The sequence below is a fragment of the Phalacrocorax aristotelis genome, chromosome 4 (genome assembly GCF_949628215.1).
Source record: "Phalacrocorax aristotelis chromosome 4, bGulAri2.1, whole genome shotgun sequence".
NCBI classification, from domain to species: Eukaryota; Metazoa; Chordata; class Aves; order Suliformes; family Phalacrocoracidae; genus Phalacrocorax; species Phalacrocorax aristotelis.
Window position 1 is genome coordinate 53,846,831 of NC_134279.1, and position 26,669 is coordinate 53,873,499.

Here is a 26,669-nt window from a genome sequence, read left to right on the forward strand (position 1 = left end):
ACAACAGAATCTCATTGCACGTGCCTGTTTTTGTCACTTCCTTTCCCTCGATGCAGTTAATTAGGATACCCTCATCTATTCTGTTTCCACGTGCATAAGAATTCTTTGGCTAGTCCTGTTTCCTGCTTTGCAAGAAGTCTCTGCGCCTCCCCATCCTCCTCACTATTAGTACTGTTCATCTTTCCATTTCATGGCAAAGCTTGTGTATCTTCTTTTGTGTAATACCTCTTAATGCTACAAATCATATAAAATTCAGTACACAGAACATCATAATGATTTTCTTTATCAAAGTCCTCATTTTGCAGGGTCAGTAAATCAAGGCTTGCTAAAAAAAAAAAACACAGGATGAACACTGATCATAACAAAACCTGTATGCATTTTTGTACCATCTAAATTTCTGTGTTAAAATCTTAATGCTTAGTCCCTTTGAGAGGTTACTTAAAGCTAGTTTTAACTGTATACAAAATAAGGTTAAAAATTCTCCTGGTAACATTGGAGACCCTGGAGGAAAAGAAAAAGTTATTGGTGTCAGTGTGAATTATACCAAACCCTAGGTTTTCTGTCTTTAAGCTGTGACAAACTAGTAAGTCTCCTGTAGCATGACTGTATATCCATATCCTGAAAGTCTCTTACAAGAAATTAGAATCTGCTGACTGCTTCCACAGTTGGTGATGTAAATAGCTTGCAGAGACTACCTTAACCGTTCTAGGCCTAGCTCTGTGAGTTACAAACACAAGGGACACTTGCATTTCTACTGTCCATTTAACTTCTAAATGAGAAAGCTTTTGATGCTCTTCAGTTTGACCCATTTTTCTCACATAATGTACTATTTTAGCAGGAAATGGTAGCAGGATGTAACATGGTAGGGGCTGATGCCACAAGCCCTCATCTTCTAAACTGCAACCTCTTAATCTATTACCAGAAGTTACAAATAATCAGCTTTATATAAGTTGTTAAACAAGTCAGAAAAAAGACAAGAGCTTATAGTGTCTTAGGCCAGGAAACAGAGTTTAAAGCTGAGGAAGGAGGTTCTGTGTGGTAACATGGTGAAGCAACAGTTAGAGAAGTGCTTCCATTGAAGTTTGTGTGGCGTAGGAGTTAAGGTAAGCTCCCTTCCAAAAGAATAACCCTGAAAAAAAATACATGGATACTCTGTTCATTGAATGCTGGAAAGAGGTTAGTGGCGTAATTGTTGCTGTAATATACAGACTGCATAAAGACAGAAGAGTCTCAGAAAGAGAATGAACAGCAGGAGTAAGCACAGAAACTTGGGGTTGGAAGTCATCCTAGAGGTATGGCCCAGACTGTCAGTAAATGTTGCATTTTTTCCTGTTATAGCTGGTACCAGGAAACATTTAAAGACTGTCATACCCTTTCCTGCACTTAAGACTGTGGTGACTCAGGCTCAGGCTTGGATATCCAGGATTGGTAAAACTGAGGTTAGAACTCAGCTGCCTAAACACAGTGTCTTGTGCCACTGTGGATGGCACAGTAGCACTAGACACTGATAGCACTGAATACCTGTGTTTAGGCAGTTTGATTATTCCTCTGGGATGAAAATAATTTAAGTCAGTCTGGAGGCTTTGGATCTTGTGACAACATCATTTGTCCATGTTGGCAGCTCAGCAAATGGATGTCTGCTTAGAGGGTTGTCTGTCAGACAGAGAACCCAGAACTTGGTATTGGTTGGGTATCTGGAGAGTATAATATAGAGAAGAATGAATTAACTTGTGTACTTAAAGACAAACTGAAAGGAACGAGAATACTTTCCCAAACTATAACTCTTAATCCTGGGCCTGGTTGAGAAAGACTTATTTTCTGGTGGAGGAAGTAAGGAGGAAAGCTGTGGAACGTTTCTAAGGACATATTTGCAAATTCTGGTATAGAAAACAAGCAGAAGAATTTGTAGTGATTCTCATAGTGGCTACTACTCACAGAAGAGCAGTGAAAAGTTACTGCCACTTGAGTTGCTTGAAATAGGTATGGGTATATTCAACATTATTTCTTGGTAGACCCAGATCAGGAAAGTATAAAGTGATTTAAATCCTTTAAATCTATCTTACCTGGAATTACAGGTTTTGTACCCTGCAAGATCTCAGTACTGAATTGCATCCACAAACCTGTAAGATTTTTCTTTTACGCAGAACTTTCCATCAGTTTATGTCAAAGTGCTACGGCAAGTGCAGGAAACTAATTGTATGTATTTTCCTAGAAGTGGGGCAAGTGAGAGACAGTGCATGATGTGAATTACCTGGAGCTGCTCAGCAAATTGACAGCAGTTGCAAATACAACCTGGTAGTTATAGGTTCCAATCTGTAATTTGCTCAGTAGATTCCAGTAGAACTGTGACAAGAAGCAACTTAATTTTTTTTTTTTTTAAATCGAAGAATATGAAGTCCTTAAGAGTATTTTGGTTTGCTGCTAGCACCACATTTTGCTGATGCATAGCAGACTAATGTATTCAGTGTGAAGTAATCACTTACATTCGAACTCTTGTACTGCTTGTCTCTGACTTTACCTTGTCTTGGAAGAGGGTTGTGTTGATCAAATGATCTTCCATGCTTTGACTTCTTCAGATCTCCTTTCACTGGCCAGACTCCAGCTATAGGTGTAGTCCCAACAGCCAGGATTCACTTCTTGAGGAAACAGGTCCAGGATGACTTGTGCCTGTTTCTTCCCTTCAACTTTTAGATACAATGGCTTCTTTCCCACTGACACTCATAATGTAAATCAGTTACAACAAATGAAGAATAAATAGGTTACTTACTTTGCAGTACCTGCACTTGTCTGAGAAGTGTTGCCCAGAGAGATTTGCTAATTCAGCCCTGCCCTAAGTGATTCCTAGTGAAAGGGATGTTGGAACTGGCCTATGTTACATCCTGTGCTGCAGTGATCATGAAAGACTCCTAAAACTGTATGACTAGAGTTTGATTTCTGAAAGCAGGATGGGAGTGTTCCCTGTGGAACTGAAATTTGTGTAGAACATATTTTAGTTGCACAATAAAAATACATCAGCCTTCATCTTTGCCCTTTCCTACTGAAATAGAAGACTAACAAATTTGTTTTGTTAAATTGCATATACAGTGAGCTAACAAGTGGGAGTGTTTCTCAAGTTAAAGATTTTATTAAATGAAACAACAGTTTCAGCTATACAATTGCTTACTTTTCATACAAGAGTAATTTTTCTCAGAATGACCAATTCTGAAATGCCTGTTTTAATGAGGCTGAAATAATCTAGCATGCCCTTAAATTGCTGGTGTACTTTGTAGCACTTTTTCAGAGAAACTTTTTTTAAGGTTCATGTAGTCAGAATGAAAGCTGCAGTTTCAGAGTTTGTGAGTTGCAATAATTCTCTTAATCTTTTTCTGTACTCTGTATTTTTACTGCCTTTCATTGACTTTTTAAATTCTAATGTGGGAATGTTACTACAAATGTAAATATGATTTCTGAAATTACAATTATTGAAAGTTTGTGTATAATGGGAATATATGCTTATTTGTGCAGTGAAAAATAAATTGTGAATTTGTCTCCTTAATTCAGCAGGTGCTTCAAACTAGGAATTTATTAAGTCTCAGACATTTGTAAGCTTAATTGTTAATTATATCACTTTAATGCATTTCCATGCAAAGAAAGCTTTCCCTTCACTGTATTTTTCTTTTCAGTGCTTTGTTCAGTGCTAGTTTTGGAAGTCTTTGTACAGTGTTGTTTCCTTTCTTCTTTTGCATTGAGGTATTTGAGAAAAAGCCTGCTACTCTTCACCAGTAGAATAAATGTTTAATTTGATTCAATATCTTACTGCCTCACTCCTTTTATGTGGTCTTGATTCGATTTTAATGAATAAAAGCTGCAAGAAAATTGCAGGAAATACAGTCCCTCGTTTGCAGGTCTAGATCTTCAATGATCTTCAGCAGTTTTACTCATAGATTGCACCATCCTTTCTGGGACAAGTTCCAGATTGTACAAATGAACATGAAGTCTTTAAGTTATTGTTCTTCAAATACAAAGAATGACATAGTGAATTATAATTCAAAAAGCACTACAAGCTGAGGTGCCCATTTGAAGCCACTTTTTCAAATGAATTGACACTCATTTTCAGTATTAACTAAATGCTGTAGTTCCCAATGTAAATAGGTTAAATAATTTCAACAGAAAGGGTAACAATGAAAGCTATGATAGAATTGCAGTACCACTAGATTTCTTAAAAGCTGGTATTGTACATGTAAATTGCATGTTTCAGATGGTTTATGGGCAATCTCTTAAAATGAATAAATGAGATATTTAATAGCTATCTGTACTAATACTTTCAAGAGCTACTTGTTTGTTTGTGAATTCACACAAAGCTGATGAATGCTGCTTAAGCCTCATCATTAGTTGTCATTTACGTAGCAGTTTACATCTTCATAGTGCTGTGTAAACATAAGCTAATTACAACTTCCAAAGTATTGATTAAATTAAATATGTGGTGGAGAAGCTGGGATGAATTTTCTTAAACACAGTAGTCTTGCTTGTCAGTGGATGATACTGATGTTAAAATACACTAGCTCAGTTTATTGAAGCTATGAATACATTACATTTATACTCAGGCAGAGGAGAAAAATATATATTTTCTTATCTGCCAGGGACTTGGCACTGGAGATACTCTAACACCATCATGCTTTTCCTAGCAGTTCCTCAAGGTAATTACATAAGACTTGTTTTTTGAAGTCTCTGTTTTGACAGTTCATGTTGTAATTCCGTTTGGAAGAATTGTAATTGTAACATATTATGTTTATCCGAACCAGAACATGTGTGATCTCTATACTGGCTCTAGTCAGCTTAGTTAAATATTTTAAAGTAGAGCTTGTATGTATCAAATATGCACTCTTGACCATTGTCTTCAAATATATTCAGAGGTCTTTAGAATATTATCTTTTTTAAGTATTAGCTATGAAGTGAAAACTTCAGAAGAGCCAGAAGATTCAGACCTGGTCTATTTTTCTTTATAAATCGTTCACTAGTATTTTGGTCAGAAGAGTCACTAAGCCCTCCACATATTGAACTTAAAGTGGCAAAGCTTGTAGAACACTATAAGTGTGCAATCACCATGTGTATAGCTCTGTTGTTATTTTTTTTCTGCCTCTGAAATCAGACTTTATTTCCTTCAGAGCACCCTGTAAAGGTTTATCAGACTCTCAAGTGCTTACCTAAAGGGTAGAGGAGTGAGCTGGTGCATAATGATGTGTGAGAGCAGATCGTTCTGCCATGTCTTTTAATTTGTAAACCTGTTTGAGGGGGCAGGGCAATGAGATTGGCATGAAGAATATTTACAAATATAAATAAATCACAAAATATTAGTTTGTTTCTTTATAGATCAAATGCAAATCCTTTAATATTTCAAAATATATATTCTAAAGTTAAATTTGTAATTTCATGTGCTCTTAATTTAATAGAAATTACTAATTAATAGGTTTTATATTAATCTTAAACGCAGCATATGCCTTTGGTTTCTATAGTGAATGTTCTAAATGCTATTTAAAATTTAATTGCATTTGTATTTAGAATGATATCTGAACATTCTAATATTAATCAAAATAATACATGTACTTAAGTGTTAAGTATTAATATTTCCATGTTACAGCATCTTTTACATTTTGATGGTTAAGGTATCTAGAGGGAGCCATAGATCATACAGTGGTTTGGTTTTAATACTGCTTTTTGTATTGCTTTTCATGTCCAATTTGACATGTTTCTGAAAAAATGAATATGAGCTACAGAGCTATTTTGAAAGACCATGCTAAAAATGGGCAAGCTAGTTGTCAGATCTGGAATTCAGGTTAGGAAGGGTCGTTTTTAGGCTTCTGTGTTTAGCAACTTGTAGATGATGCCAAATAGGGAGCATATGCAAACACTGAGGAAAGAGAATGCAGAATTATCTGAAATTCATGTGATAAAATTAAAATAGGTAGAAAGTGCTTCACTGCACAATAACTTGCTAGGCTGTGTTACTGTAAACCAAACAAACCTCGAATGGACTGCTGGGAGGTGTGAGGCAGTGACACTTCTGTGCCTCTTCTCTTGCTTTACCTCAAAGTTGTCTTGCTCTGGGATGTATTCGCTTTTTCACTTTATTAAACAAAGCAGGTTAAAACATTTTCCGAGTAAATGGAGCACTCTCAGTAACTCAAGTGCTCTGTATAAATAAAGTAAATTGTTGTTTAACAAAAAAAGGGTTCAAGAAACACAACTGCTGACAAAACAGTTGGGAGGATGAGGGGGACAGTTCTACAAAAGAGAAGACTGAAGGAGTCTAAGTCTTCTACTGTACCAAACATAGACGTAAAGTGGAAAGTGACTAGGTATTTTTCATTGTTCCACACGAAGATTTTTTTTGCTGAATTTTGGAATAAATTGCTGAATTTGGAACAATAATGATGATGATGGAAAATATTTGTTAAGTAGCCAGGCTTATTTTTTCTAAATTGGTTAACTAGCTATAGGATCAAACTACTTGGGATTCTGTAATTTTATGGTTCAATCCTAGGTGGGCAAGGCATGGTAGAAGCTGTCCCTCTCAGACAGATGATTCTCTTCAGCACGCATACTAGTGAAGCACTGGATTTTACAGGGCCTTCTAGAGTTGTTTTGTGAAGTTGTGCTGCCTTTCAGTGTTTCTGGCCATGTAGCTTCTCTTCCATTCTTGGCCCCTGCCCTCAGACGCTCCTAACAGCAGGAGTCAAAGGCTTCCTACATACTAATAAATTAAACCTGGGAGGTTTTCTAGGAATTGGCGCTTTATAATTTATACTCTGAGAGGTCCCTGGCAGGCTCTGATCTGTATTGTGTAACAATTCCCAGGCACTATCAGAATGCTCCAGGCAATATGAGTGGTTTGGAGGTTATGAAAACTTACTGATATAGATGTAAGCTGTTCCCTGCCAGCTGGCTTCAAGCGAATGGGAATGTCTCTGGGCACAGTTTCATTTCCTTATAGAGATGTAACCTGAGATGCCTTAGTTTCTCCACCTGCACTGGCCTTGAACTATGTTCCATAGCATACTACTGGATATTTTGGAAATAAGCGAGACACACCCAAATTAACGTCTCTGTAGCCTTAAAAGAGTAGATGGAGGTGGAATTTTTATCCATGTTTGGTTTAAAATTTCCCACAGTGGATGACACCAGATGAGTTATTTGGTGGAGATTCAATGCTATTTTCATCCCTGTTACGGTCAATTCCGTCTTATGTGTTCATTTTCTGTGAGAATGTCCTTCAGCAGGAGGTGGATGCATTAGGTTATCAAGGCCAGATTTGAATTATTTGTTTGGATGGAATGGAGCTTCATGTTTTTTGTTTCCTTATAATGACAGAGAATCAGAGCTAGAATTTAATCCTAGAATAACAGTTACAAATCTTTATTTACAAATTCAAGTAACATTAGTTATAAGCCTGATGCTTCAAGGATCAGTTCAACATCTGTCTGCCTGTGAAATGTGTTTTTCCACATCTCAACTAGGTGTTCTCAAGGGAAGTATGTTAATTTCATCAAGGTCAGGACCATTTCTTCTATAAGGCTTCTCCATAGTATGAGGTTTCCACAATGGCTGGCTCTAGTTGCTGCCACCTCATTACAGAAAATAGCTAGCTACACTTATATGGCAACTTAGCTGTTATAGAACAGCTAAAATATTCTGTGGCTAAAATACCAAGGTAGCATCTTGAGTCTCTTGGATTGTCTGTATTTGGAGGAAACTTTTATATAAGACTTTTGTAATCAACTTTTAGGAACTTCCCTCTCTGCCACATGTTTCTACTGCAGACCAAAATGAATTTAGAAGATTCTGGATGAGTATTTATCAGTTAATACATTGCTGATAATACAACAAGATGTTCTGCATTGTATTCCCGGATAAAGTACATGGGGTGTATGTTTCTACACACCTTCCCTATTCTTCACATGTTTCATGGCTTTACTGCTTTCTTAAACAGTCCAGGAGTTTGAGAATCAAGGTAACCAGAGTCTCTGAGGAATCGTCTTTGGCGTAGATATTAAACTGCTACGTGCAGTAATGTCAAATAACGTTGTGCTTCCCTTCATATCAGCAGACAATGTAGTGGAAGAGACCTTTCCAGAAAGTAGTTGATCTGATTTGATTCATTAAACTTTAAATTAATCTCTCTGTGGTGTACTAAGCCAGGGTTGAGACCCATACAAATTAGGTCAGTTTATAGATTGTGTGAGGATGTGGGACAATATCCTCAGGGCTGTCTCTTATAATGGGAAGTTTCCTGAGGTCAACTTGATGTTGTCAGTTCTGCTCCAGAATTCTGCTGATTATGTTTCTCTTTGCCTGATCAGGAGCTTTAGTCTGGGCTCACTTTCTGCCCAGAATCATCCATAAGGTAAGACAAGATGCAGCGACAATAATCCTGTTGGACAGGCAATTATTTCAAGACTGTACAAAAAGCACCAGAATGCTACATTTGTTTCCAAATATTCTTCAATCCATCTAGTATGGGTTTCACTCACTTTCTTGCATGGATGCTACAGTGGCTTCTGGGATGAGCACCCTTACAATAGTCTCTAGTAAGAAATATCCCAGCTACTGAAAGGAAAGATGATGCAAGATACACCGATGTTGCTGAGCAGACACCTTTTCAAATTACTTATTGTATGTGCTGAAGCAGGTATTCCAGGATGTCAGGATCTGAAATCAGCTCAGATTTCACCTGTGTCATCTTTGCCCGGCACAAATAGAGAATTCCTCAGAGATGGGAATTTTACGAATTTACAGTTTCTAAAGGGTTTATTTGTGATCAGTGTTCAAGGTGGGGACTTTCTCAGGATGAACGAAGATGTATGCAATTCAGTTATGCGTGTTCTGGGTACAGCTGTGGCATTTTTGTGGCACCAATATGGGCCTCAAAATTGACTTGGGGGATGTTCTGGCATGTTGAAAGTGAGCATATAGTTGTGTGACTAGGTTATCTTCTAACTTTATATATCAGTGTTTGTCTGATGACTAAATTACTTGGGTATAAATTTTGTAGTCGGGTATATGTTTGGAGAATGAACAGAAATTCCTGCTTATATCATTTCTTTTTGAGTAAGTGGGGATGGTATTGTTCAGACCTCTGGTAGGATCCTTCCTGTTTCTTCCGTGGGCTGTAATACAAATTGTGGGCATATGAGAATCAACAGAAATCTGCTTAAATGGGTCTCTTTGTATTTTGGTATTTGAGCATAAAGTGTATTTTTTCAGGGCAATATTAAAAATTGTTAATACTTGATTGTGGTAAAGGTTTATATGAAGGAATTTGAAAATGTCCACATACCATTTATTGGACTAACGTTGCAGTACACTTGCATAGGTTTGGAGTTTTCAGATGAGAAGTCAAAGATCAAATGCTTGTAGCAGGAGATTCTTCTGTTGTTCCCAGACAACTATGAATAAAATTGATAGTGGAGGATCGTGTTGTTACTGTCCATGTTGTTTCCCCACTTAAATGAAGCAAAGGGAGGTACTCAAATTAGTACTGTTCTGGGAGTCATGTAAGATCCTTTTGTTTAATATTGTACCAGTCATTCACTGAATTACAGCAGGAGTTGAGGAGGCTTTGGCCCATTCACTACTACAGCTTAGTGTAGCATGCATGTTCCAGGTCATGCACTGCAAGAGGGGGCCCTGTGGCTCCACAGCCTCCCAGTCCACATAGTAGCTGCATCTGGAATTGTAAGATAACTTCACTAGACACTGCAAAGACATAACAGAAAGGTCTTGCAGTTGGTAATACAGGTAACAGACTATTTGTATTCAGTACTACCTTTTTTTTGTGTAAAAACTTCATCCTTAATCTTCCTGTTTTTTTCTTCTTCCATGTTTAAGGACAAAACTTTATTTTACTCAGTTGGGAGCAATAAGCATTGGTGAAAGTGTGTTCTGAGTTGGGCTTTTTTGGTAGCCTGATTTTTCAAGACACTGTCAAACATTAGTATCTTTAAAGAATTGGTTATTTTACAAGAGTGTTTCATTAAACATTGCATGTAGATAGTTGGCTGAAGAGGTCCTTTTCACAATATTCTGTGGATAACATTAAAGACACTGATTTTTTTTTTTTCCCCAGTGAGTATGTTACAAAGCATACTTTCTTATAATTGGTATGCTAAAAAGTACTTGAATTGCAGTTTTAGCTTTGCTCAAATATTGGATTGGGTTTTTTAAGAAAAAAATTTTAAGAGCTGGATAGTATTAAATCTTCCTAATAAGCAAGTCTCTCTTCCACTTAATTTGTGCTTTTGTTGCAGCTAACAAATAATTTGCTGTATGGGTTTTTCTGTACACCATTGATAGAATATATAAGCTTGTCATCCTAGTGTGCTGGAAATGCTACACTCAAATCAAGTGTTCCTTTCTGGTTTTGTATATCCTCACCTGCTCCTCACTGTAAATCATTGAGATGTCAAGAGCAGTGATTAATTAAGCTGCACGTGCAAGTGCTTTTTTTCACCTGTCAAAGTGGAAGAAAACTTACTATAGCGAATTGTGTGATGCTGTTTAATTCACTTCTTTTTATTCCAGGCTCTGAGGTTTGCAGAAATATTTTACAGTCTAATTTTCATTAACATTTCTGTATTGATAGTATGGCATGATTTTGGAGTTATGGCTGTCCCAAAATATACTACAAGAGGGATTGTATTTAAGGCTCTGGGAAGATAAATGATTGTGGTCTTGAGGCTGCATGCGTTTTTATCTCATGGTAGTCAAATGACTTTAAACTGGCTTCTTATTTAAATAAACCAATTAATAGTACATAACTACCTATCAATTTCTTATTTATGCGTATGTATTGTAATATATATGTAACTTTATTGGAATTTGAAAAGCTTGGATGTTTTTCACACTCTTTGGGGCAAACAATGAAATTAAATTGTATAGTGATCTTAATCTATTATTAAAAGGTCCTGGAAAGGAAGATTACAAGGTAGATTCAGGTTTTGAATCAGTTTTGCCATTGGTTTAGCAGCGGGTGGGCAGGCAGATGCCTGCTCAGAGTAGAACCTATTGCCATTTTTCACCATTGATAGAGTAGCCTTTCAGAGTCAATGAGCTCTGTCAATGTGAGCTTGTCAAGGCTACAACTTCATAGACCTGAGAGGCGGTTTGAGAGGTCAGCCCTTTTCAGGTTTGCTGTGATGCAAATGAACTTTAATGCTTAAACAACTATTGGAATTTTTATGTCTGCTCCTTGTTCTTTTTTCTTCACAAAGTCATTGACGAGACATTCAGTGCTTTTTAAATTGGAAGTTGCATTGTGCTAAAGACCTAGTACAGATTTACGGAGGGCTGAAAGCAGTTAGATCATGTTCTTTTCATGGTGCGATTAGAATCAAATCGATTTCCCTACAGCCTTCAGCATTCAGATGGCAATTTTAACAAAGCTTGGGGGCTAGACAAGGGACAAAACGACTGAACTGAATGTTAATTACACTCTGCAGCCTTATTTTCTTTTGATTTGGAGCTGACTGGCAACTAAATTAACAAAAGTGTGACCATAACTGCTGCCCTATTTTCATTTAAAAGGAGAGCAGACTCTAAAAGGCTATCTTTACAAAGAAACAAGTGAGGTCTACTGATTATTGTTAAAGGGCACTGTCTTTAAAAACATAATAATAACAATAACCCCCAAAATACTCAATTCCCAATTGATGTGATAAATTAGTCACTGGCACATCCACCTTCTGATAATTCCTTGACTTGCGCTTTTTAAAATAGAATAAAAATTCAGTGTAATGATTACTCATAGCAGTGATCTAATTTTTAATCATGTGACCACAGTACATGCTTAGATGTGTTTCCCCACAACTGCTTTGGTATTAAACTAGGGAGAAACTGATGCTTGACAACCAAGATGTTCACATTGGTGGGAAATTAATAATATATTGTTTAATTTTTATTTCACTCAGACGTTCTCGTTTCTCATGACAGCATTTAGTTTGATTTGTTAAGGTTCACTTACAGTACTTGTATTTTGTAGTAATAACAGCAAGATGCTTTCTCATCCCTTCCCCTCACCCCTCTCTGCCTTGTAAGGAAGCTGCAGCTGCACTAAGTTGTATTTGATCCTTGTCATTGCTCCGTCCTTTTGCACCTGCAGCTCTGTTGGTCTCATCTTAACACCTGGCACCATGAATTATCCTCTTTTTATTCATAGTCACTGGCAAATCCCATTTAGAGCTAAGCAGTATATATTCTGGCAGTCAAATGACCATAGATGTCAGAATGTATTTCTCAAATGTAAATATAACTAAATAATTATATTCAAAATGCTGTGAAACTTTACAGCACAGAATGCCCTTTAATACTAGCATGCATAATCTTAAAAAGCTGTGCAGAATAGCTATCTGTAGTGTCAAGTGTGAACAACATAGGCAGTAAAACTTTGCTTTAGAATCCTAAATATTGGCCTTGCTTTTTATACAAATCACAGGTTTAGTAATACTAATTTGTGCAGTTTACTGTAACTTTCTGCATTTGGTTTTCAGTTTCTCAAATCTGGATATAAAAGTAACAGAAATTTCTCTTTTGTTTCAAGTATTGCATATTTGTACTTGACCCACAGCATTGCAAAATAGTTCAAGGCATTTGTCTATTTAGAGGCCGACCTTCTAGACCCAGTGCATTTAGACCACTGATACTGGGGGAGCCGTGTTCCTGCTTTTGTACTTACATCACTTCACAGTTTCTGTGGTTTTAAAGTTATAACTGCCATAGGAACCAGAAGGCGTATATATGAACAGTTTTTGTTCCAAAATGGTTGAAGAGAGTTATTTGGGTCTCATAAAAAGTTATTTCTCTTCTAGTTACTATTTAATACCAGAGAAGTTTTGATAGCACTACAGACCACCCTGTACTCAGTCACTGTCCTGTACCTCTCTCCTTTTCACACAAAAGCAGCTGCAAAACAAAGTTTTTCTAAAACCAGTCAAGAGTAAAATTCTTTCTCATTTGTCTTCCAGACACGAAGATCGATTGAGAAGTTATTAGAATGGGAAAACAATAGGTTATACCACAAGGTGAGTGCCGCAGGGAGCAGCTTCGTACTGTTGGAGTTTGAATTGCACAGTATGGAAACAGATGCTTTTGTTGAACGAAAAATATGAAAGGTGGACAAATGGGCTAGTCTGTGTGCTGCAATAAAATACAGCTCATTTTTCTTCTTTTTCTTTCCTCCTTGTCTAGCTGTGCTTGCATTGGAGACTAAGCAAAAGGAAATGTGAAACGAATAACATGATGGAATATGTAAGTTAAAGGGCTGTTTTGTGAGTTTCTCTATTAAATGATCATTTATTTTGCTTCTGATCTTATTCTTTTCATGATTATTAATCAGTAAAGGTGTCAGGAGCTTAATCGCCTGAGTGCAAGGATTTTCTACGGTTCACAGATGCATGGTTTCATGTGCAGGACTGATTTATAAAGTTATGAATGACTTGAAAACAAGGCTTCACTGTGTTCTGAAAAATAATAAATTAATTGCCAAGATAAAATAGCTTGAACATGTGCTGATGGAGTGTGAAATTTTAGATGCTGTATAAAGAATAACCACAACTTTGGTTACGCAGCAAGTCAGATATGGCTGTTTTATATAATGCTAATCAAGTCTGAAAGTATGGAAGAAGACCTTTCAACTAAGCTGTTGGAGCTTAAGAAACCTTTAGCCTCTTTAGATTTTAACTGCCCCTTACCTCAACTGTCTTGAAAGTATCTTTATCTCCAGTTGGTGTCATGAAAATATTTTTAAGCCAGTCTCTGGCGTTTTAACTTACTTCAGTCTTTGGCTGAGACTCCATAAGCCCTTCTTGGAAATACGCAGTGAGAAGTTCTATGCAGTTTAAAAGGAATGATGTCCAATGTGGGATTTCAGTTTTGGCTTGCAACCTCCTTGCTCTTTTTTGGTGCTGTTTTTACTTCCATTTTCAAAATACCTTGGAGGTACATAGGATAAAATTAAGCTGCTAAAATATAAGAAATGTTAGAATTTGCATAACTTCCTGTAATGCTCTCGGAAGTAGGCGATAGGAAGGGTTAACTTTTAAAAATAAAAATTAGCCTTTGAGAAATATCTACTGTATTAGTTCCAACTTATCTGTGATCTTTCATTTCATGATACTTTGTTCATTAAAACAACAAAGCTATTATGCATATGAAATTTTAAAAATGATTAAATAGTTGGAAATTATATTAAAAGAATATTTTTCTTCTAGTCTCCCCCTTTTTCCTGTTTCTACATTAGATCTTATTTCTAGTCTGAAACATAAGGTCTTTAAAATGCATTTTTAAAATAGAATGGCTCTATTCAGTTCACTGAATAAGCAGACTTTTAGTAACATCTATTCTACACATGTTTTTAGTTTAGAGGTATGAGATATGACTGGAAATGGAATAAAGTAGATTTCAGAAAGTAGATTTGAGCGTTACCTAAATGAAGGGGTTTTTATTTCAGTGAAAATTTTGGTTTTGTACGGGAAAACATTGTTGCATCCAATGTTTTGCAGAGTCAATTGGAAAAAACACATGCAATGCTAGTTTGTAAATGCTGTGGCCCAGCAACATTTACAGATGAACACTCACTCTATTAAATACAACTGAAAATCAGTTGACCTGTTTACATTAATAATATATATGCCTGGACATACGGTTTTACAGGATAAAGATGGAAAATTTTATTTTCAATTGTGAAATGTCTAATATATTATCTCTGGATATATTCAATGAGAAAATTTTTACAAAACTTCTCTGCACCATTTTCTCATTTTCAGTGAACTAATTTGCTGGTCTCTTTAAAACTACCTTTAATGTTGTGTTCATGATTTAATTTTAAATAAGAAACTCTTATCCTCAATTTTTTTTCAAAAGAGGTAATTTAAATTAGACTCTTGTACCCAAAACATGGTGCTTTGACAACTTGAGCTTATAAATCCACTGTTGTAGATGCTAAATTAAATAAATAATTACATAAATTAAATAAAGACAAGATAGTCTTACACCTTTGGCACAAACACAGTGTTCCAGCTTTGCTTCTTGCTCTGTTTTTGAAACTTTGCCCGAATATCAGAAGCCCTGGTATTGCTGCAGCATCCAGTGGTTGACTCGTGTCTGTGATCAATGGATTTTGAGCAGTTTGCATCACTTCTGCCAACAAGTCACTTCTAAAATGTCCCTAAAAATAAACTTACACACTTGAGTGAGATATTAGTTATTTCAAAAATGTTTGCCTTAGAAGTAAAATCAGAAACTAACTACTCTTCTGATGCTCAGTATGCTATCAGAGATGCAGTGTTGAAGCAGCCAAGTTGTGTTCTCCTTTACAATCAAAAACATTTTAAAAATCTTTTTTTGACTTCTTAGAAAGGCAGGCTCCCCTTACAACTGAATAAAATCCTCAGTCGTGTTACCAGATGCATTTATTTGTTCACGCGGACAATCATGCTGCTGTATTATGGCTGTCTCTCTGAAGAAAGTGCACAAGTGAACATTTTCTTTAAGCGTTCTATTTAAAGTAGGATAAATATTTGGACTGTATTCTGGAGTGTACCCTACCATGTGTACATCGCTCAGAAGCACATAGTTCAAATTTGAATTGGGACCGTAAGAATAATCATACAAAAGCAGTAGTCAAGTGTCTTGTTTCAACTGTTTGCAGATTTCTTAGATTGGGGTACTATGCAAAGGTTGATACACCTTTCTATACAAGTTTTGAACTATAAACATGATTTAGAATTCTATATTAAGTGGAAATAATTTTGAAGTAAAGGGAATTGCATGTGTAATTGAAAATTAACTTTGCATACATTGTGCCTTTTGGTTTTTTAAATGAATACATTTCTTTTATAATTTTTCCTAATAAGGTAAATTATTTATATTAAAGAATAATTATGTAGTAGCTTATTTCAGTTTGTTTAGATGTGTTAGGTGTTGGTAGGCAAACTTTTCCAATTGAATTTGATTCTTTAAGAGTTTTGGTTTTCTACTCTGAAACAATAATAAACGTGACTTTTGTAATTGTTGCCTACCGAAGAAAAGCACTGTGATCCTTGATTGTCATCACAGCTTGATGTATTTTAAAAATGAAAAGGCATGTAAATTATCATTGTGATAGATAATTGGATTGGTGTCATCTTACGTTTAATATATATTTGTTTTCTTTTCATACAGGTCATCCTTATAGAATTTTTACCAAAGACACCGATTTTTCGACCAGATTAACATTTGATTTATTTATAGACACTTATTCCAGTATGTTGTCTTTCCAATGGTGCCTTGCTTGGTGCTCTCCTGGTGGTGACATAGCATTGGTTCTACAGAATCTTGTGGTTTTTTCATTCTTTTTTGTTTGGTATTTTTGTTTTGTTGTCTTTTTTTTTTAATAAGAGCATGTTCTAAGTGCATTTGGTCAAACTCTGCAGAGTCATTTCATGCAAATGTTAACTACTACTTAAGTTATTGTTACTTTTACTACTTCTGTTTGTTAATGTATCTTGATTTGCAAAGAGTCTTTTATATGTGTGCGCGCGTGTGTGTACATATATATATTACTATAAATACATAGCTGAAAATGGTATACAAGCGAGCAGGTATTTTTTTATCCCAAAATGACACAACTGATTGACTGTACATTGTGTAAGTCCTTTTAATCATTCATTTACATACTGAAGTACCTTCTAAGACCCTCCTAAACTTTTGTCAGTGACTAGTCAACTGTAAATATTTTTATTTCTTTTTGGGGCATTGGCTAGCCTCTGCCAACAAAAGAAGAAGGTAAAGTTCTTTCTGAAACTCTGCTTTTTGGAACCCAAATGTCATTGCATTAGTAGAAATCTCTGTGCTTTTCATGAAGAAGTCCTGTCAGCTGGTTCTGAAAGTTCTAATTTAAAGGTTTAAAAAAAAGGCGCAGCAAAATAGAATTATTTTACTCAGACTAAAAGAATCGCTGAGAGAATTGCATGCATCTGATCAATAGGACTCAAGATCGCAAAAATATATTAGTATTGCAGGTTATGACATAGCTGTTTTAATTCAGGCTGATGCCATGTATGAGCTTTGTTCCTACTGTTTACCAGATCCCATACACAGGGGTGCAGAAGGACTTGTTTTACTAACACTTATTGTCCAAGAGGACCTTTCAGGTTTTTTTGTTTTGCTTTATTTTAAAGCCACATAAACAGAAAAAAGTTATTGAAGAAATCTTGAACAGTATGGTTCCAGATGTAAAAGCAGATGCTGTGTATTAAAAATAATCAAAGCAGGGTACACTGGGCAACAGTGTAAGTTTAAATGTGTTAGATAATTATTTATTGCACCCTTGCTTCTGCTCGTTTTTGTTTACAAAGCTTATTTTCTGCACAATTACAAGGCTTTTTTTAACTGGATATATGATGTATGCTTGGGTCAGGCCAGTTGTATTTCATTTCTTCTTATCTCAGTTGTACATATCTTCACACAGTTTTTTTTTCTAATTGCAACTCAATCATATTTGCTTTAGGTGTCTAAAATTACTGTACATGAACATTAATGTAAGTTAAGAATATGTTCCTTGTACAGTTGTGATAGCAAGCAATAATGTGAATATATGAAAAAACAGATATACTCTGCTTAATATTTGTATGAATGAAAAGTTGATACCACTACAAGAATAATCTTCTCTTTTTAATCTTTTAAATACAAGTTTTATTTCAAGGTAATACGTTACAGATACCTTGATGCTGTGAACTATTTTTCTATGTCTTCAAAATATTTATTCTCTGTAAAATATTCTCTAGTGAGTATTATATTCCTAAATTGTTGATAGTGGGGAGTGGTCTAGAAAGTTTTAAGTTTTCTTAAATCTAAGCCTTCTGTATCTGTTCCCAAAACTCATCCTTTGCTCAGCTTTTGTCTGTGGATTCCTGCTGTTTACTTTGAAAATAGCTCAGCCATGCTTTTCGTACAAGCCTACAAGTGTGCTTCTTTGACTTGATGGAGTACAATTTTTTAATTAACAAATACCGGTTTTGTGCTGCCTCAGCCTTCTGGGTCCCACAATGGTTTCTCTCCCAAGAAACTGGTTATAATCTTTTTAAAAATAAATTTCAATCCCCTCTTTAGTACAAATCTGGGCCTGCAGCACTCCTCCTCTGACCCAGAAGTATTAGTTATAATTTCAGACCAGCTTCAGCCTGCGAGGGAGGCCAGAAGCATAACATTGATGGCACCTGAGGTTGTGGAGGTTGGAGATGCAGGGGAGAGGTTGGAATTGAACAGAAATGACAACTGGTGATAAATAGTGATGACCAGAAATATATGTTGATGTCTTCAACCATCAGTTTTCAATAAAATGAATATTGAATCATACAAGGCCTAGATTTTATTATCAAAATTCTCAGTTGACTCTATAGATAGGTTTGTGTCACGGATGCAGTTTTCCGCTGGTAGTTCATTAGTGTGGAGGGATAGGTTGGATATGGGTTGTGATATGTTCATAGCAGCACCACATTCAGTGTGAGCTATTCGCCTTAGTTTGCTACCCAAACTTTCCATACTACATTCTGTGACACCACAACTGCCTTGCCAGCAGCACCCAAACCTACCTACAGTAAAGCTAGTTTGAGCGTGATGAGTGCTGAAACCAGAGCAGTGAACAGAGTGTGGCTTGCAGGTTTACAAAGAGTATCATAAGCGGTTGTGCTGGTTAAGATCTTGTCTGCTTTTAGGTGCATCCGCAGTAATTTACTTAATTAGCAGGCATTTTTGTATTTTAACTATGACTTTGTCTCTAAGAATTCTAGTATGGGGTCCAAAGTAGAGCTCTGAGCAAATAAAAAGTTAAATCCCTTAGGATGCCAGACTAATTGCCTCTTAAAGCGTTTCTGATTATTTATTAAAATAACATCTCTGACTTAAAATACAACCTGGAAACATGAGAAACTGCATATATATATATGTGTGTGTGTATGTATGTGTGTACATATATGTATGTATATATGAGTCTTGCTGGAAACTGATACTCTCCTGATGAGGTAGTACACTCATCTAGTAAGAATATTGTAAAACATTTTCATACAATCCCTTTCAATTCATTAATTACAGTGATAGAAATTGAACATGGCAGGAACTTTAATCAACTACTTAATGCCTGCAGCAGTCATCAGGATTTTCCTTTGATGTTTCTAAAATACTAAATCTGTTTATTTTGTGTGCTAGTGAGAAGATGTATGTTACCTTTTTTGTGCAATTTGCAAAGGATGAAGTAGCAACTGTTTGAGCAGGACAGAAGCAATAGCAGGACTTCCAGGACAGCCTACTCTTTGCTAAAATAAATATTACATTGTACTAACTTGTTCAACTTCTTGCAACTCAGCAATTCCTACAAATAATTTAATCTATTTCTAATTTCCTTGAATAGTAAGAGTTAGGTACCCACTTGATAATCATCATTTAACAAATGATGCTACTTAGGTCTGTTTCACCTTTAGCCTGAAAAACTAATGGTAAAGGCATCAATGCCTCCCTGTAAAAGCTAATTATAATTTTTAGCTATAGTGGCCCTTAACCGGCCAATAAAGATTTCTTTCTTACTGTAATATAATAAAAACACATTATTTTTGATCTTTTAGTGTTAGGTCCTGAGGGAGAAAGGCTTTTTGCCTGACCCTGTGTGAAGAGTTCTGTAGAACTCATCTGTTGTTAAATAGCTGTGACTTGAAGTTTATACTGGGATTGGCAAACTTCACCAGAAATTGAAATGTTTATGGAGATAGGTTACACATAGTAAATTTTTTGTAATAGCTCAGTAAGTCACTCTAACAAACTATGTATGCAAATCCAGAATTTCCCATGATACTCAAACCCAAGTAGAGTAGACTGTAAAAACTTTTTACAGTATGTAGATGTAAATTATAATCTCTGAATCAATTCATTAAATGATACTTTTTTCTAAGTCTCAAGACCATGGTGTTTAAATGTAATACTCTATCTCTGAGATACATGCTTACTTAAAAATCAGTTTTGATTTTTTTAAAAGTCATTATTTAGCCCTCAGGATTGTAGGGAAGAGCTTTAAAATGCAATCTGTAACTGCTCAGAAGCCAGAAGGCCATGAAAAAGAACTTGTCTTTATTTCCTTCCCTCCTCCCCCACCCCAAAGTCTTAATTTTAAATTGTTCCGCTTGTTTTGGGAGCCCTAGCTTATGGTTTTTGAGCAGCTGGGAATAGTGCAAATTGTCCACCAAAAAAACCCCCATTTGAATTCTGAACAATTTAAAGAGATCACTTTAATTGAAGAGGCAAAAGACTTGTTAAGCAAAGAAAATCCCTCGTTCTTTTAAGTTCTCCCAGCACTGCTGTTGAGTAATTAAAAAGAAGGATCATGATGACCCTACATTAGGTCAAAATCCAGATGATTTGATGTAAAGGAAATGCTCAATTAGAGAGGTCTCAGAGCCCCAAATGTCTTGGATTCATAGTAGCAATTTATTAAGGGTAAGTGGTGCTGGCTAGTTTTGTATCCGTGACTAAAATAATTTATGTTGCTCTTTAGCAACCTTGCTTATGAAAAGAAAGCATTTTAGAAATAAGATCTCTATTAATCGCTGCTAATTCGCTGTAATTTCTGTGCTGCTTCTCCCTAAAGCCAAAATGCATTTCCATAACAAACAGCTAAGTGTATGATCGTTACAATACCTTTAATAGCCATATTGTAGGTAGAAATATTAACTTCTCAGGGACTAATAGGAAATATGAAAATGGAGTTAATGAGCTGAATGCCTATCTGCATGAAGGCTTACATTGCAAACGGCACCCTAGAAAACTTCTGATTGTAATATGCATGACCATTATGAATGTTATCAATATACAGCTATGAAAGCTCCCTTTACCCTGTATTAGTTAGGCTGCTGAATGTCAAAGTATGTTGAATAAGGAAAAATGAAGGTTTTTTGCTGATTTGGATAGAGTGGTTATTTCTAATGGTGCTATCTTCTTAATTCCTGTGTTTATTCTTTGTGAAGTTTTCTCTGTAGGTTGGGTGAATCAAGGGATACTGGTGTAATGAGAAAACAGTATTATTAGTTGTCTTTTTAAGGAAGTTGAAAAATTTCAGGGGGAGAACTACTCCAGAAGCAAAAATTTCACTGCTGAAAAATCATCATGCATTTATTCTTTGTTAGTTACAGATATCCATTTGCATTGTTTTGTTGGTAACAGTATTTTAGAGTTCATTAATTTTTGAACTTCATCTTTTTGTACACTGATGTTTCAGTCAGCATGGGCTGAATTAGAGATTAATTTTGAAAATTTTGAAGATGTTAATCCTTGCATGAAACTTCATATGTTGACAATTTTTGTGCTGGTGTGTGTATGTCCACTGTGTGACACCTGGGACTATGTCTTTTATAAACTACATTTTATTGTTTTCATGGAAGATGCCCTTTTGAAAAATTCTTCTGTTTCACTTAGCTCATTAATATTTCATAAAGATTTATTTTCTTGAAAAAAATTCATAAATGCTTGACTCCTCAGAATACAGCAAACCATTAGGAAAGATTTAGTGAGGTGAAAGATGAAACGTAGGAATCAGGAGTAGCAACACCCAAAAGATTGAATTTGGAGGCTAGGTTTGGAATTCTGAGTGTGATAGAAAATAGTTTTGGACTGAATGAAATGGTATTGAATAATGAAAGTTAAGTAAAAGCTAGCAATCCATTTCAGTAATTATGTAGGCTGTCTTAACTTCTATTACATTTATTTTAACAAGTGTGTTATTAATTTATTTTGGTTATGCCCTAATGGATAGACAATTCTGCTATTATGCAGATTTTGAGGTAAGCTTTCTTCAAAACTCAGCATCTCTTAGTTTAAAATATCCGGACCGAAACAGAATTGCTGATGAGCGCTGCCCAGTGAGTGCAGAACAGTCTTTTCCTAAGCTGGGGCCTGAAATGCATGGCTAATTGTTTCCAAAGAAAATTCTTGACTTGTCCAGACAGCTCCTGTCATGTGACGGTATATCTGAGGCCCAGGAGTACGATCCAGTTAGGATAATTTAAGTTCAGGTGAGTAGGAGAGACTTTTGTAGTTGGTTGTAGCTTTTATGGAGAAGGGAACCATTGACAAATGCTCCCTTTTGGAGGGAAGATAGTACATTTTTATCATGCTTATTGAAACATGCTTCCCCCCCTTATAACTTCATCTTTGAAAGTTACTTTGCCTCATGTTGAAAACTAGACTTTGTGGTTAGCTGAAGCTTTTTTTTCTGGTTCAGTGTTTTAGGTTTGAAAACCCATTTTTTTAAATCACATTTAGAAATTTTTCAAAAACTCGGATATCCTGATGCAATAAACCTGATATTTTTAGTGGCTCTATTTTTAAACTGATTTCACTGTACCAATATAAATATCTCACTCATCCACTTTGAATGTTTATCTCCGAACCTTCTGTGTTTGCAACAGGCTTTCTAACTTGCTAGGATATGCAGTGTACCTACTTGTTAATATGGTCAATGAGCAGTTCGGTTCAGTGAGATAATGAGAAATGCAGAGTAGTTCCCAATTTGAAACATGTAGCTCAGATTCTTGTTTCTGTAAAAGACCGAGTATGGCAATCAGAATATGAAACTTAATTCCAAACATAAATTTTAAAGAGAACGGTAAGCTACAAAACAGTGCCTAAATGTTGTGTGCTAAATTATTCCTGTGTAATTAATGTGGCTTTAAAAGAATTTGCAGAGAATTGCATTGGATTGTATGTGCTTAGGAAAACCCTGTTAAATGTACAAAGCAGTAAATGGCACGTAAGTCACTGCAAAGGTGTTATATTTCAAGAAGGCAAACAGAAAAAAACAGTATTTTGGACTAAAAATCCATTTCAGGCAGAAAATGTGTAAGCAATAATTTAACCTAGAACTGGGTATTAAGGAAGCTGCTATTTATAGAGAGACTTGATGGTAATTTTGCCTGTTGGCATCTCCTCTCATAAAGACTTTAGAAAGATAGAGTTGCTGCGATTTCCGCTATTGTAACATTCCTCTTCAAATATTTTAAGTCCGGGTGAGAGACTGAAAGCTTTAGAGGCCAGTACTGTGTTCATGGGGCGCATGGCTTTGGGAGGAGAAGATAGGAAGAAAAGGACTTTTTTTAAGGCTGCACAATTGTATATAAGCATATTTAAAAGTATTTAACCATGTCTGCTAAATTACTGAAGTTGATCTATTGTTGAATTATAGAATATTATTTAATAAATCAGCATTGTTTTCTCCTGACCTGACCCAGAATTGGAATGGACTCCAATATACTTTTTTTAAAGCATTTCTTAAGTTGTATGTATTATGAACTAATAAAATAATTGTTAACCTATCTACTAAACCTTACCGTTTTTCATCTGATATGTTGGGGGGAGGGTGGGGATGGTAGGGAGAGAGGAAGAAAGAGAAACCTGAGAAATTTCTGCCTTATGATATAATGATCGCTTCTGATTTCCAGTTGATACTGGTTTTGGGTAATTTAGGTGACTCTAGGACTAGAGTTACCAAGTCCAGAGGCATTGCCTGCCTTAAGTGTTTCAAACTGGCTTTTCATTAAGTCTGCATTTGGAGTTCTTTAAGCTTTTCAAGCCCTAACGGTAGTGGGATTTATTATATGTGTTATCATTATGGTTGAACAGTAATGTTGAAGCTGTTTGAATGTTGGGTTTTTTTAATACGCTACTACTCTCAGACAAGATATGCTTTCCATCTAGTTAAGGCAGATACCATTTCTTTAGAAAGGGCTCATTCCCATCTATGTAATCCATGTATTTTTAAGATGGTTGGATACGAGATGCTGGTTAACCTGAACCTTATGAACAAAAACTAATCCTGCGCTCTCCGGTGCTCTCAGGATAGTCTGGCTTCTCATCAGCCAGCTGCTTTTCTTTGCGTGAAACATTTTTATAGCTCTTGGGTTACTCTAGCATGGAAGTCTTTTACAACTTCTGTAAAATGTGCGTGTGTATAATAGGTGTAATATATATGCGTGCGTATGTTACATATGCACATGTATAAAAAGTCTGCATGGGGAGGGGCGCTCCTGCGAGGCGCTGTGAAGCATTCCGGGTGTTGTAATTTGGGCTTGCAAAGCGGTATGATACAATGTTGCTGAGCAGAAAAGCGCACGATAGATTTAATGTAGCCAATTGTGTACTTTTGAAAAAAAGAGTAACTGTTCAGTGTGAGTTAATTTTGGATTTTTTCAGCATCTCTCTTTTAGGCTTTGTGCCGCATTCTTCTAGACAAATGCGTATTCCATGTGGGCCACTGTTCTGCTAAATGCTCTCAGTTCTCCTTTTGCAATCAAGATTATGTTGCTAAGGAGATTTTGCTTTTATTGGTGCCATTGATTTGTGTTAATACGTTTTGAATACCTCTCGGTATTCTTCCGTAGACAAGGCCAAAAGAAAAACTTCCCTGAGTTTCCCGATTTACATTACAAATGGAGCGGTGGTGTAATGAAGCCGATATAAAGTGGGCAGTTGAAAGGGAACTAAAGAAGGGCACTCAAGTGAGAAATGAAGAAATGTGCCGAGAGCGGTCTGCGGCCGCCTTCGGCCCAGCTGCGGCAGCGGCCTCGGCCTGGCGCAGGGGCAGTGGTGAGAGCCCGCGCCTCCGTCCATCCGCACAGACCACCCACTCGCTGCGGCCCAGCTCCGCGGATTACCCCGCCGCTTCCGACCGGCCGCCACAAAGCGCGCCCCGCCGCCGAGGGTACTGCTGGGGCCCCTTCCCGCCGCCCCCTCGGGGCTGCCGTGCACAGCCAGACCCGCTTTTCTCCGCTGCGCCATGCTGCACCTTTTGGCAAAAGGCACAGCAGTCTGCGGGGAAGAGGAGGGAAACAGCTCTGCAGAGCTGCAGAAACATGGCTTCAGCCTCTACAGCGCTGACCCGGGTGCCTGTGCTGCCTCTGGGGCTCACCACCTGCTTTACCCATGTTCTCTGGGCAAGGACCCCTTCCACAGCACCCCAGCTCGCTGGGGCTCTCGACCCAGGCACAGAAATTCAGCGTGACCTGCTCTATTGATGCACCGTGATGGCCAGGCTGTGCTGAGAGCCTGCTCTTGGCCACTCCAGCTTTGTGGCACCCTTGGCGAGGGGGTGGTGGGGCTGCCTGGGCACTACCTGGTCCCTCCAAGCCTGCACTTTAAAAACAAGCAAACAAACCCCCACCCCCCTCACCCCAAAAACTAACCCACCAAACAAAAAAGAAAAACCAACACTTTAAAAAATAGATTAAAACACACCGAAAGCCTTTTAACCTTGTGTTCATAGATGGCTCCACTGAAGACAAGCCGTGCGAGGACATCAGGCCTCCTGCCCTCATATACTTGAGTAAGGACCTCCCTTGGCTGCTCTCACTCTTCCACGTTACATGGATGAGCTCCTGAAGGACTCAAAGACCCTGTAGCTTTTTACATGAAAAGCCAGAGAGCTTTCCCATCTCCCAGGATTTACCATCACAGAAATCATCTGCCTGTGGTGTTCGAAAGCTCTGCTTGATGTCAGGCTGGCGCAGAGGAGCCCTGGGTCTATATCTGCAAACAGGTAAAGGGGCCTTTGCTGAGCGATGTTTGTACTTGCAGAGCACCTTGGTGGTTGTACTGCTGATATTCAGAGATGAGGACTTCTGTTACACAGCCCTGGGTGTCACAGGGAAGCAGCCTGAGCCCTGTGCCATGTGCTAGTGAACATGCTGGGAAGGTAATTGGCTTCAGGCACCTTGTTTAGGTTTTGGATTTCACCTGGTGTGGGCAGGTGACCCAAAGTCACAGTGTTGCCTGACTTCTGATTCAAAGGACCAAATGTGTTTTGAAATAGAAACGGGTGCTCTACCTTTTGCATCGGGACCGGCAGTCAGCTTTGTGTTGTATGTTGCTTACTACAAAAATGTCCCATTGCATTTATGTAGGCTCAGCTTGCTTCTTCACATTGCTCCACATTGTTCAACCCAGAGGTTTTCATTCTTAGGCTGTTGACCACATCACATAGCATAACCTTTCCATCTTGCACTGTCACTCCCTGCAGTATCAAGCCCCTGCCAGTAGGATGGGAACTCAGCCTTGCTGAACAGATGGGAGGAATAGAAAAGCTCAGCCTCTTTACTTGTTTTCTGTGTGACCTTTTGAGGACTCCAGGTATTAAGTGACTTACTCTTACTTGCGTGCCTTTGAAGGTCTGGATCTTGTAGTTACTTAATAAAATAAGAGAGAAGTGCATAAGGATAGCTATCCGAATTATGCAAAGATCATTTTAGCAGCGGGTCTTGCTTAGGATTTTGTGCTATTCTGTATTAATTTCGCGGTTTTAAGCAAAATCATTCATCATGTTTCAAGAGCATGTGCCCAAACGCATTATCTTTAATATGCTTTTTCATACCTTTTCCAACACACTCTACAGAAAGGGCCTGTTTTTATATGAGATAATGAGTTTTGAGGTTAATGAGGATAGGGCCCAGGATTCCTACTGTGTTGTGTGCCACTGAGTATACAGTAGAAATAAATTAAGAGAGGCAGACAATGTTTTAAAATCCTCTTTCATTTAGGCATTTTGTTTAGCATTCAGAACACAGCCACATTACATGATTAGCTGATTTTAATGAGTGTCCTCTAATCAGTTAAATGAAAGTGTGTGG

At 37.0% G+C, this 26,669-nt stretch overlaps 1 protein-coding gene across 1 annotated transcript in view; it reads left to right on the forward strand.

Annotated features, from left to right (window-relative positions):
• CHIC2 (cysteine rich hydrophobic domain 2) overlaps positions 1-23,363 on the forward strand; it is a 32,647-nt gene extending 9,284 nt beyond the window's left edge. The window contains exons 4-6 of the mRNA XM_075091464.1: positions 12,996-13,052; positions 13,219-13,278; positions 16,192-23,363. Coding sequence (XP_074947565.1) covers positions 12,996-13,052; positions 13,219-13,278; positions 16,192-16,242 — 168 coding nt within the window. The 3' untranslated portion in view covers positions 16,243-23,363. The remainder of the gene's footprint in view (positions 1-12,995; positions 13,053-13,218; positions 13,279-16,191) is intronic.
• Positions 23,364-26,669: the final 3,306 nt, after the last annotated feature.